Here is a 12,404-nt window from a genome sequence, read left to right as displayed (position 1 = left end):
TCTACGTTCCGGGCAACCTAGGCTTAACTGTAGGGTGTTGCTCCAACAGATCGATTAGGTAGGGCCATAGAAGTCAACGCCCGGAGCATAAAATACAATAAATATACAACAGTCTTTCCATCCTATGACAGGAATAATAGCAACTCGTTTGGAAGTGATGGTCATTTGTACGTTCCAGGCAACCTACGCTTCAGTCTAGGGCGTTGTTCCACCAGATCGAATTGTTAGGGCCTAAGAAGTCAACGCCAGAAGCATAAGATACAATATAAATATAACAGTTTTTCCATCGTACAAAACGAATAATAGCAACCACTGTGAAAGTAATGGACATTTCTACGTTCCGGGCAACCTGGGCTTCACCCTAGGGCGTTGCTCCAGCAGATTGAATAGTTAGGGCCTTAGAAGTCAATGCCCGAAGCATGAAATACAAAATAAATAGAACAGTTGTTCCACCGTATAAAACGAATAATTGCTACCAGTGTGAAAGTTCTGATCATTTCTACGTTCCGGGCAACCTAGGCTTCACTCTAGGGCGTTGCTCCGCCAGATCGAACAGTTAGGGCTTTAGAAGTCAACGCCCGAAGCATAAAATACAATATAAATATAACAGTTTTTCCATCGTATAAAACGAATATTTGCAACAAGTATCAGAGTTGTGGTTATTTCTACTTTCCGGGCAACCTAGGCTTCACCCTAGGGAGTTGCTCCAACAGATTGCATAGTTAGGGCCATAGAAGTCAACGCCCGAAGCATAAAATACAAAACAAATAGAACAGTTTTTCCATCGTATAGCATGACTAATTGCAACCAGTGCGAAAGTAACGATCATTTCGACGTTTCGGGCATCCTAGACTTAACTCTAGGTCGTTGTTCCACCAGATCGAAAAGTTAGGGCCTATGAAGTCAACGCCAGAAGCATAAAATACAATATAAATATAACAGTTTTTCCATCGTATAAAACGAATAATAGCAACCAGTGTGAAAGTTCTGGTCATTTCTACGTTCCCGGCAACCTAGGCTTCACTCTAGGGCGTTGCTCCACCAGATCGAATAGTTAGGGCCTTAGAAGTCAACGCCCGAAGCATAAAATACAAAATAAATAGAACAGTTTTTCCATTGTATAAAACGAATAATTGCTACCAGTGTGAAAGTTATGTTCATTTCTACGTTTCTGACAATCTAGGTTTCACTGTAGGGTGTTGCTCCACCAAATCGAATAGGTAGGGCCATAGAAGTCAACGCCCGAAGCATAAAATACAATAAATATACAAGAGTTTTTCCATCGTATAACAGCAATAATAGCAACCAGTGTGAAAGCGATGGTCATTTCAACGTTCTCGGCAACCTAGGCTTCACTCTAGGGCGTCGTTCCACCAGATGGAATAGTTAGGGCCTAAGAAGTCAACGCCAGAAGCATAAAGTACAATAAAGATGCAACAGTTATTCCATTGTATAGCATGGATAGTTGCAACCAGTGTGAAAGTTATGGTCATTTCTACGTTCCGGGCAACCTAGGCTTCACCCTAGGGCGTTGTTCCACCAGATGGAAAAGTTAGGGCCTAAGAAGTCAACGCCAGAAACATAAAACACGATATAAATACAACAGCTTTCCATCGTATAAAACGAATTATTGCAACCAGTGTGAAAGTTATGGTCATTTCTCCGTTCCGGGCATCCTAGACTTAACTCTGAGGCATTGCTCCACCAGATGGAATAGCTACGACCTCAGAAGTCAAAGCCAGAAGCAGAAAATACAATAAAAATGCAACAGTTTTTCCATCGTATAGCATGACAAATTGCAACCAGTATGAAAGTAATGATCATTTCGACGTTTCGGGCATCCTAGACTTAACTCTGATGCGTTGCTCCACCAGATCGAAGAGTTAGGGCTGTAGAAGTCAGCGCCAGAAGCATGAACTACAAAATAAATGGAACAGTCTTTCCATCGTATAAAACGAATAATCGCAACCTGTGTGTAGGTTATGGTCATATATACGTTCCGGGCAACCTAGGCTTCACTGTAGGGTGTTACTCCACCAGATCGAATAGCTAGGGACTTAGAATTAAGCGCCAGAAGCATAAAATACAATAAAAATACAACAGTTTTTCCATCGTATAACAGGAGTAATTGCAGCCAGTGTGAATGTAATGGTATGTCCTACGTTCCGGGCAACCTAGGCTCCACTCTAGGGCGTTGTTCCACCAGATCGAATAGTCAGGGGCTAAGAAGTTAACGCCAGAAGCATAAAATACAATATATGTACAACAGCTTTGCCATCGCATAAAATGAAAAATTGCAAACAGTGTGAAAGTTATGTTCATTTCTACGTTCCGGTCAACCTAGGCTTCACTGTAGGGTCTTGCTTCACCAGATCGAATAGTTAGGGCCATAGAAGTCAACGCCCGAAGCATAAAATACAATAAATATACAAGAGTTTTTCCATCGTATAAAACGAATAATAGCAACCAGTGTGAAAGTAATGGACATTTCTACGTTCCGGGCATCCTGGACGTCACTCTACGGCATTGGTCCAGCACATCTAATAGCTACGGCCTTAGAAGTCAACGCCAGAAGCATAAAATACAATATAAATACAACACCTTTGCCATCGCATAAAATGAAAAATTGCAAACAGTGTGAAAGTTATGTTCATTTCCACGTTCCGGTCAACCTAGGCTTCACTGTAGGGTCTTGCTCCACCAGATCGAATAGGTAGTGCCATAGAAGTCAACGACCGAAGCATAAAATACAATAAATATACAAGAGTTTTTCCATCGTATAACAGGAATAATTGCAACCACTGTGAAAGTGATGGTCATTTCTACGTTCCGGGCAACCTAGGCTTCACTCTAGGTCGTTACTCCACCAGATCGAATAGTTAGGGCCTTAGAAGTCAACACCAGAAGCATAAAATACAATAAAGATGCAACAGTTTTTCCATCGAATAACAGGAATAACTGCAATCAGTGTGAAACTACTGGTCATTTCTACGTTCCGTGTAACCTAGGTTTCATTCTAGGGCGTAGCTCCACCAGATCGAATAGCTAGGGACATAGAATTCAACGCCAGAAGAATAAAATACAATATAAGTACAACAGTTTTTCCATCGTATAAAATGAATAATTGCAAACATTGTGAAAGTAATGGTCATTTCTAAGTTCCGGCAACCTAGGCGTCACTCTAGGGTGTTGCTCCACCACAGCTAATAGCTACGGCCTTAGAAGTCAACGACAGAAGCATAAAATACAATAGAAATACAACAGCTTTTCCATCGTATAACAGGAATAATTGCAACCAGTGTGAAAGTAAGTGTCATTTCTACGTTCCGGGCAACCTAGGCTTCACTCTGGGGCGTTTCTCCACCAGATCGAATAGTTAGGGCCTTAGAAGTCAACGCCCGAAGCATAAAATACAAAATAAATAGAACAGTTTTTCCATTGTATAAATCGAATAATTGCAACCAGTGTGAAAGTTATAGTCATTTCTACGTTCCGGGCAACCTAGGCTTCACCCTAGGCCGTTGTTCCACCAGATCGTATAGTTAGGGCCTAAGAAGTCAACGCCAGAAGCATAAAGAACGATATAAATACAACAGCTTTTCCATCGTATAAAACGAATAATTGCAACCAGTGTGGAAGTTATGGTCATTTCTACGTTCCGGGCAAGCTAGGCTTCACTCTAGGGCGCTGCTCCGCCAAATCGAATAGCTAGGGCCTTAGAAGTCAACGCCAGAAGCATAAAATACGATATAAATACAACAGCTTTTCCATCGTGTAAAAGGAATAATTGCAAACAGTGTGAAAGTAATGGTCATTTCTACGTTCCGGGCAACCTAGGCTTCACTCTACGGCGTTGCTCCACCAGATCGAATAGTTAGGGCCTAAGAAGTCAACACCAGAAGAATAAAATACAAAATAAATACAACAGCCTTTACACCGTATAAAACGATTAATTGCAACCTGTGTGAAGGTTATCGTCATATCTACGTTCCGGGCAACCTAGGCTTCACTGTCGGGTGTTGCTCCACCAGATCGAAATGTTAGGGCCTTAGAAATCAACGCCAGAAGCATAAAATACGATATAAATACAACAGCTGTTCCATCGTATATAAGGAATAATTGCAAACAGTGTGAAAGTAATGGTCATTTCTACGTTCCGGGCAACCTAGGCTTCACTCTACGGCGTTGTTCCACCAGATCGAATAGTTAAGGCCTAAGAAGTCAACACCAGAAGAATAAAATACAATAAAAATACAACAGTCTTTCCATCCTATAAGAGGAATAATTGCAACCCGTGTGAAAGTGATGGTCATTTCTACGCTCCAGGCAACCTAGGCTTCACTCTAGGGCGTTGTTCCAACAGATGGAATAGTTAGGTCCTAAGAAGTCAACGCCAGAAGCATAAAATACGATATAAATACAACAGCTTTTCCATCGTATAAAACAAATACTTGTAACCAGTTTGATAGTGATGGTCATTTCTATGTACCGGGCAACCTAGGCTTCACTCTAGGGCGTTGCTCCACCAGATCGAATAGTTAGGGCCTTAGAAGTCAACGCGCGAAGCATAAAATATAAAATAAATAGAACAGTTTTTCCATCGTATAAAACGAAAAATTGCTACCAGTGTGAAAGTTATGGTCATTTCTACTTTCCGGGCAACCTAGGCTTCAGCCCAGGGCGTTGTTCCACCAGATCGAATAGTTAGGGCCTAAGAAGTGAACGCCAGAAGCATAAAATACGATATAAATACAACAGTTTTTCCATCATATAAAACGGATGATAGCAACCAGTGTGAAAGTTATGGTCATTTCTACGTTCCGGGCAACCTAGGCTGCACTCTAGGGCGTTGCTCCACCAGATCGAATAGTTAGGGCCTTAGAAGTCAACGCCCGAAGCATTAAATACAAAATAAATAGAACAGTTTTTCCATTGTATCAAACGAATAATTGCTAGCAGTGTGCAAGTTATGGTCATTTCTACGTTCCGCGCAACCTGGGCTTTACTCTAGGGCGTTGTTCCACCAGATGGAATGGTTAGGGCCTAAGAAGTCAACGCCAGAAGCATAAAATACGATATAAATACAACAGCTTTTCCATCGTATAAAACAAATAATTGTAACCAGTGTGAAAGTTATGGTCATTTCTACGTTCCGGGCAACCTAGGCTTCACTGTATGGCGTTCTTCCACCACATCGAATAGCTACGGCCTCAGAAGTCAACGCCTGAAGTATAAAATACAATAAAAATACAACAGTCTTTCCATCCCATAACAGGAATAATTGCAATCCGTGTGAAAGTGATGGTCATTTCTACGTTCCAGGCATCCTAGGCTTCACTCTAGGGCGTTGCTCCACCAGATCAAACAGTTAGGGCCTTAGAAGTCAACGCCAGAAGCATAAAATACAATAAAGATGCAAAAGTTTTACCATCGTATAACAGGAATAACTGCAAACAGTATGAAAGTACTGGTCATTTCTACGTTCCGGGTAACCTAGGTTTCACTCTAGGGCGTTGCTCCACCAGATCAAATAGCTAGGGACTTAGAATTCAACGCCATAAGAATAAAATACAATGTAAGTACAACAGTTTTTCCATCGTATAAAATGAATAATTGCAACCAGTGTGAAAGTTATGGTCATTTCTACATTTCGAGCAACCTAGGCTTCACTCTAGGGAGTTGCTCCACCTGATCGAATAGTTAGGGCCTTAGAAGTCCACGCCCGAAGCATTAAATACAAAATAAACAGAACAGTTTTTCCATTGTATAAAACGAATAATTGCTACCAGTGTGAAAGTTATAGTCATTTCTACGTTCCGCGAAATCTGGGCTTTACACCAGGGCGTTGTTCCACCAGATGGAATAGTTAGGGCCTAAGAAGTCAACGCCAGAAGCATAAAATACGATATTGTTGCGGATTGGCTGTGTGGGTCGGCGGCGGATGCGCACAAGGTTACTGCGCAACCGCGCGACCGGCAGCATTCGGTGGCGAATGAGCTCCCGAGTCGGCTGGCCCATCGCTGAGTCAGATGTCAGCACCGTCCTGCGGCGATTTGGGTATCGATAATCGATTCTGGAATTAACCAATCAAGTTCAAATAACGAGGCTTCCAGGTCGATATCCATCTCGCTCGCCCGTCCGGCGGACGAAGGGGCCAGACGACTCGTGTCTAGTGAGTAGTGTGCTCTTTCTCTGCTGTACCGAATCTTTTTGTTTTCGCGACGTCGTGCGTCTCGTGACCGGTCGCAAGTAACGGTAACCGCAGCTGCGAAACCGATTAATCCACTTACGCGGGAAATAATAGTAAAAACAGTTCAAATCAGGTTATTGATCAAATCAATTTCTGTTCATACCGTGTTTTGCTCATGTATTTAAGTTTTTTTTGTACAGTGACTTTAACAACGAACCCGTTGGGTAAAATAAATACTATTAAGTTTCAAAACTAATTTTCTCGAACTATTCGTACCGAACATTTTGGTCCTTCGAGCCGGATCCCGCGCTGCAGTCTTTCTAAAACTCCAAAGTGCAGTTCTTCGAACCGTTAGTGCTTCTAATCGCTCGTGTGAACAATGGCTGACCTTGTGGAAAACCAACGGCTTCTCGCGGAACGGATCTCCCGCGTTGTTCCAAATCTAAAGAAGCTAGGAAAGGCCAATCTCTCTCTTGGGATGCTGCGCACCGCTCACACTTCCATCTCTCAAATGTGGGCAGATTACACTCAGGGAGACGCTTCCATACTAACTGCTGCGAGAGCAGAACCCAAGTTAAGGGAGAGTTCCTACATTAAAAACGACGAATTCAGCGAAACGCAACTCATCTTTATGGAACAGGCCGGATCTCTCCTAGACATGATAGCCGCTCTCGAAGCCGGTCCGTCCGATGGGGAAAATTCAAATTCAACGTTGAAGGTCAGCGACGCCAGCTCCCTAAGGTCACGCGCGGTGCTGCCGAAAATAAATCTCCCAACGTTCGAGGGTCACTACAAGGACTGGCCATCGTTCCGAGACTTGTTTACATCTCTCATACGGAACGACCCAACTCTATCTAATGTGGAACGACTCCATTACCTAAAGAGTTGTTTGACAGGAGATGCAGCAGCCCTTCTCAAGAATGTCAAAACGACTTCGGACAACTTTGAGGTCGCCTGGAGCAAACTCGATAAGCGCTTCAGCAACCTCAGGCTCTTAGTACAGGCACAAATTCGCACTCTCAACAGCTTAGCTCCGCTGAAGAGGGAGTCGGCTTCCGGGATGCGACGGCTATTTGACGGCACGTTCGATGTCATTGATTCGCTCAGCAACCTGGGCAGACCCGTCACTAACGCGACCGACTGGATCGTGGAACTGACCGTCGAACGCTGGGATCGCCAATCCCGTCGTGAGTGGGAAGATTCTTTAAATCAGTCGACTCAACCTCCAACGTTGGAACAACTGAAAACGTTCATGGAGGGGCGCATTCGCACCTGCGATGCGCTGGAGTCACCGCAACACGACGAGCCCTCAGAGTCCAAGAAGTTGCCAGGCAAGTAGCTCAAGGTGCATCTGGTATCGAAGGCTGGCTCGCAGGCCAAGAGCTGCAGTCTTTGTCAAGGGAGACACTACGTCATTTTCTGCAGTCTCTACAAGGAGAAGACTCCCGCTGATCGAAGGGAGTCTGTTCGATCGCTCGGTTTGTGCTTTAATTGCCTAGGGAAACATTCTGTAAGCGAGTGCAAATCCAACAAGAGGTGTCAGAAGTGTGAAGGAAAACATCATACCACGCTTCATGATGCTGCCTCATCCTCCAAGGACCTCAATCGCGCCGGAGCGTCGGTTCAGCAAATCTCTACACGCGTGAGTCAACTCACATCAGCTCTTCTAGGCACTGCGCGCGTTAGGATTTTCGACGCACAGGGACAGAACTGCATCTCGCGCTCGCTCATCGACCCTGGAAGTGAGGTTTCACTAATCTCGGAGGCGCTGGCTCAAAGACTTCGCGTCAAGAGAAGCCACGCTCGCATTCCTCTTCTCGGCGTTGGAGGCGCAAGGGCGAGATTTACACGGGGAAAGACTACTCTCCTCATCGCTCCTCATTTCGGAGGGGAAGTGAGGTTCGAGGTTCCGGTTTACATTATTCCTGAACTCTCCCAGTACGGACCTCGCAACCAGCCTTCTCCTGCAGTGTGGTGGCACGTTCAGGGTCTAGCACTTGCCGATCCGGCATGTCATTTGGCAGATCCCATCGACGTTCTTCTTGGAGCTGACGCTTACAGCCTCATCCTTCGGGAGGGCGTTAAACGTGGACCGCCTAACGCTCCGGTAGCTCAGGAGACCGCACTCGGTTGGATCCTCACTGGAGGGACAGTCACAGAGGCCGTTGATGAGTCCGGAAATCCTGCAGCGGTGCAGGTTCGTCACTGCAGTGTGGACAAGGAGCTCCTCGAATTCTTGACTAGGTTCTGGGAGCAAGAAGAAATCGAAGTCAAGATACCTGAGACTGCGGACGATCGCCGGGCAGAGGAGCACTTCACTGAGACTCACCTGCGTCAGCCAGACGGCCGGTTTCTGGTACGACTGCCCTTCAGAAGCAACCCGGAGCTGGGAGACTCCCGTCGCATCGCGTGCAGAACACTGGAGTCCCTGAAGTCCAGGTTTCGTCGATCTGCAGGGTTCCAGCAAGCCTACTCAGAATTCATGGAGGCATATGAGAGTCTGGGGCACATGACGTCCTTGTCGCATCTTGTCTCAGGTAACGAATACTACCTTCCACACCACGGAGTATTTAGTGAAGCTAGCACTACGACAAAGTTGCGGGTGGTCTTCAATGGCTCAATGCCATCCTCCAACGGAAGATCGCTTAACGAGTTCCTCCTGCGGGGTCCGAATCTACTGCCAAATCTCGCTGACGTTCTTCTGCGCTGGAGACGGTATGTATTCGTCTTTTCTGCTGACATCGAAAAGATGTATCGGCAGATCCTGGTTCACCCTGAGGACAGGAAATGGCAGCGGATCGTTTGGAAACCTACTCCAGACAGCACCGTGGTGGACTACGAACTCAACACCGTCACTTACGGCCTGGCTTGCGCTCCCTACTTGGCTATCAGATGTCTGCGCCAGCTCGCGGAGATGGAGGAGCAACGCTACCCCCGGGGGGCACAGATCATCAGGAGCGACATCTACATTGACGACGTTCTCACCGGAGCTGACACACTGCCGGAGGCCATGTTGAGGCAGCAGGAGCTGCGGGAACTCCTCACGGCGGGCGGATTTCCACTCCGCAAGTGGGCCTCCAATTCTAAGAGCCTCTTGGACGGACTCGCTTCTGACGAACGGAGAGGAGTTGTCGAATGGGACTCTCCGACTCTCCACAGTGTTCTCGGGATCAAATGGATCCCGTCTTCTGACTGCTTTCAGGTAACCACCACGTTGCCGCCCAGGAGCTCGGGATGTACTAAGCGCTCGGTCCTCAGCGGAACGGCTCAGCTATTCGACCCTCTCGGCTGGATGGCGCCTGTAACTATTGTGGCTAAGGTGCTCATTCAAACCTTGTGGCTGCTGAAGGCCGATTGGGACTCACCTCTGCCAGAAAGGGAGGCCTTACAGTGGCAACAGTTCCAGTGTCAGCTTCCTGCGCTGGAAAAACTTCAGGTCCCTCGATGGCTTGGCACGGGCCGCTTCTCACAATCCGTGGAGGTCCACGGGTTCGCTGACGCTTCGGAGCGCGCATACGCTGCTGTGGTCTACTCTCGCACCTTCAACAGCGAGGGAGCGGCAACGGTCTCCCTGATGGTCGCCAAGTCAAAGGTAGCTCCACTGAAGCGCGTTTCGCTGCCGAGACTGGAGCTCTGTGCAGCCCATTTGCTGGCCAAACTAGTAGAGCACACAACAAGAGTGCTCGAGTGGCAAGACGTGGACCTGCACCTGTGGTCGGATTCAACGGTGGCACTAAGCTGGATACAGGGGCACCCTTCTCGCTGGTCCACTTATGTCGCTAACAGAGTAGCGAAAATCCAAGAGCTGCTTCCGCGGGCCAGATGGCATCACGTCCGTGGTTCAGAGAATCCAGCTGACTGCGCTTCCAGAGGTTTACTCCCTGCCGAGCTGTCTGCCTTCCAACTGTGGTGGCGGGGACCTGAGTGGCTCTCTTCCTTGGATCAATTTCCAGAGTCAATTTCACAGGAGGAGCCCCGCTACGATCCTGAGGAGCTGAATGTGCATCACATGACTCAACCACGGGAAAGCTCATCCAGCACATTAATTAGGCGCTTCTCTAGTCTCACACGCCTGTTCAGGGTCCTTGCTTGGTGTCGGCGATGGCTGCCTGGATCGGAAAGGGAAATGTCAGTAATAACGGCTTCAGAGGTACACACAGTAAAGCTCACCCTTCTTCGACTGGAGCAAGCGGCGGCCTTTTCTGAAGACATCCTCAATCTACAAAGGAACCAGCCCGTGGCCGCCAAGAGTCGGCTGATCAAATTGAATCCATTCCTGGACACGAGCGGGGTGCTGCGAGTCGGAGGCCGCATACAAGCGGCTAATCTTCCCTACGATCAAACGCATCCTGCTATACTCCCAGATGAATCTCCTCTGGCTAAGTTGTGGGTCGAAGCTGCTCACAAACGATGCCTGCACGGGGGGCCACAGCTTACACTAGCTACACTGCGCCAGGAGTGCTGGATTCTCAGAGGTCGTCCCACAGTGAAGTCATTTATTAGCAGATGTACAGTCTGTATTAGATGGAAGGGGCAAACTGCCCAGCCAAAAATGGGAAATCTCCCCGTGGCTCGAATAACTCCTTGTCGTCCCTTTTTCAGATCAGGAATTGATTATGCGGGACCTATACACCTCCGGGTCAGTCGGGGGCATGGTCAGCAGAGTTCCAAGGGATACATCGCAGTCTTCATTTGTCTATCCACTAAAGCGGTGCATTTGGAGGCTGTGTCGGATGGGTCCACCGAAACCTTCTTGGCGGCTCTCAGACGGTTCATATCTCGGCGGGGTCGTTGTGCTGAGATCTACAGCGACTGTGGTCGAAATTTCGTGGGAGCCAATCATGAGCTGCGGGCCTTGCTCAGGCAATCTGTTGATCGAGGAGGTGGCCCATTCACTGCAGCCTCTAGGGAGGGCATCTCCTGGAAATTCAATCCCCCTTCAGCTCCGCACTTTGGGGGTATCTGGGAGGCTGCTGTCAAATCTGTGAAGCATCACCTTCGCAGAATCATCGGGGAACAGCGTCTTTCTTTTGAGGAGCTGACCACGCTACTGACTGGCATCGAGGCTTGCCTCAATTCTCGACCTTTGCAGCCATTAACTGACGACCCTGGGGATCCAGCAGCCCTAACTCCAGGGCACTTTCTGATAGGCGAACCACTCACCGCTATACCAGAGCCCAGCCTCGAGGACCTACCAGCAGCCAGGTTATCCAGGTGGCAGCTCATTCAGCAGCTTCAGCAGCACTTTTGGAGGCGGTGGTCTCGGGAGTACTTGAACACACTTCAAACCAGGGGCAAATGGAAACAAAACAAGCACTTAATCAAGGCTGGATTTTTATGTCTTGTGAAAAACGAGCTTTTACCTCCCACTCAGTGGCCTCTTGCTCGTGTTGTTCGGGTGCACCCGGGACCAGACGGTTCCATTCGAGTAGCAACGGTGCGTACTTCTACTTCACATCTTCTCAGACCGGTGCACAAACTGATCCCTCTGTTTGCACCTGAAAACGAGGAGAAGAATGATGGAGGATCCTAGAGGCTGGACTCATTCTCTGCTCCTTGAATCGTAGTATAAGTTCTTGTAGTCTTAAGAATCGTAGTATAAGTTTTCGTAGTCTTAAGAACATTAGTATTATTAATCTCATTCGCTTAGAAATTTACTTAACCTCGAACTTCTTGTGTCGCGTATCGTCAAAGATTCACGTCACGTAGCTGTTAGCCAGTCACTATAGGCTTAGACGTGATCACTAATCACAATTTCATCACTAATACCACTACACTTTTGTTCACACTTGTAAATTTAGTTTTCTTTTGTAGCACCTCCAGGCGTGGGTTTAGGACTGCGTGGTGCGTCGCCGATTCATTCAGTCCGATCGCTGCAACCTTGTAACAACCATTCTGATTGGCCAGGACCAGGCACGATTTCGTCAATTGCTGACGAGGCGGGCGGGAATGTTGCGGATTGGCTGTGTGGGTCGGCGGCGGATGCGCACAAGGTTACTGCGCAACCGCGCGACCGGCAGCATTCGGTGGCGAATGAGCTCCCGAGTCGGCTGGCCCATCGCTGAGTCAGATGTCAGCACCGTCCGGCGGCGATTTGGGTATCGATAATCGATTCTGGAATTAACCAATCAAGTTCAAATAACGAGGCTTCCAGGTCGATATCCATCTCGCTCGCCCGTCCGGCGGACGAAGGGGCCAGACGACTCGTGTCTAG

At 47.5% G+C, this 12,404-nt stretch overlaps 1 protein-coding gene across 1 annotated transcript; it reads left to right on the top strand.

Moving 5' to 3' along the window:
* Positions 1-6,701: 6,701 nt before the first annotated feature.
* On the top strand, positions 6,702-11,723 carry LOC143186588 (uncharacterized). The gene is made up of 2 exons (XM_076390272.1): positions 6,702-7,521; positions 7,591-11,723. The coding sequence occupies exons 1-2, from the start codon at positions 6,702-6,704 to the stop codon at positions 11,721-11,723; spliced, it is 4,953 nt and encodes a 1,650-aa protein (XP_076246387.1).
* The last annotated feature ends 681 nt before the right edge of the window (positions 11,724-12,404 follow it).

The sequence above is a fragment of the Calliopsis andreniformis genome, unplaced genomic scaffold (genome assembly GCF_051401765.1).
Source record: "Calliopsis andreniformis isolate RMS-2024a unplaced genomic scaffold, iyCalAndr_principal scaffold0014, whole genome shotgun sequence".
In the NCBI taxonomy this organism is placed as follows: Eukaryota; Metazoa; Arthropoda; class Insecta; order Hymenoptera; family Andrenidae; genus Calliopsis; species Calliopsis andreniformis.
Note: the sequence above shows the minus strand (reverse complement) of the source record. Positions and strands in the feature narration are given on the sequence as shown.

Coding starts and splice junctions, on each gene's coding strand:
- LOC143186588 (XM_076390272.1), top strand. CDS start 6,702: ATGTGGGCAGATTACACTCAGGGAGACGCTTCCATACTAACTGCTGCG. Junction 7,522..7,590: donor AGAGTCCAAGAAGTTGCCAG/GCAAGTAGCTCA, acceptor GTCTTTGTCAAG/GGAGACACTACGTCATTTTC.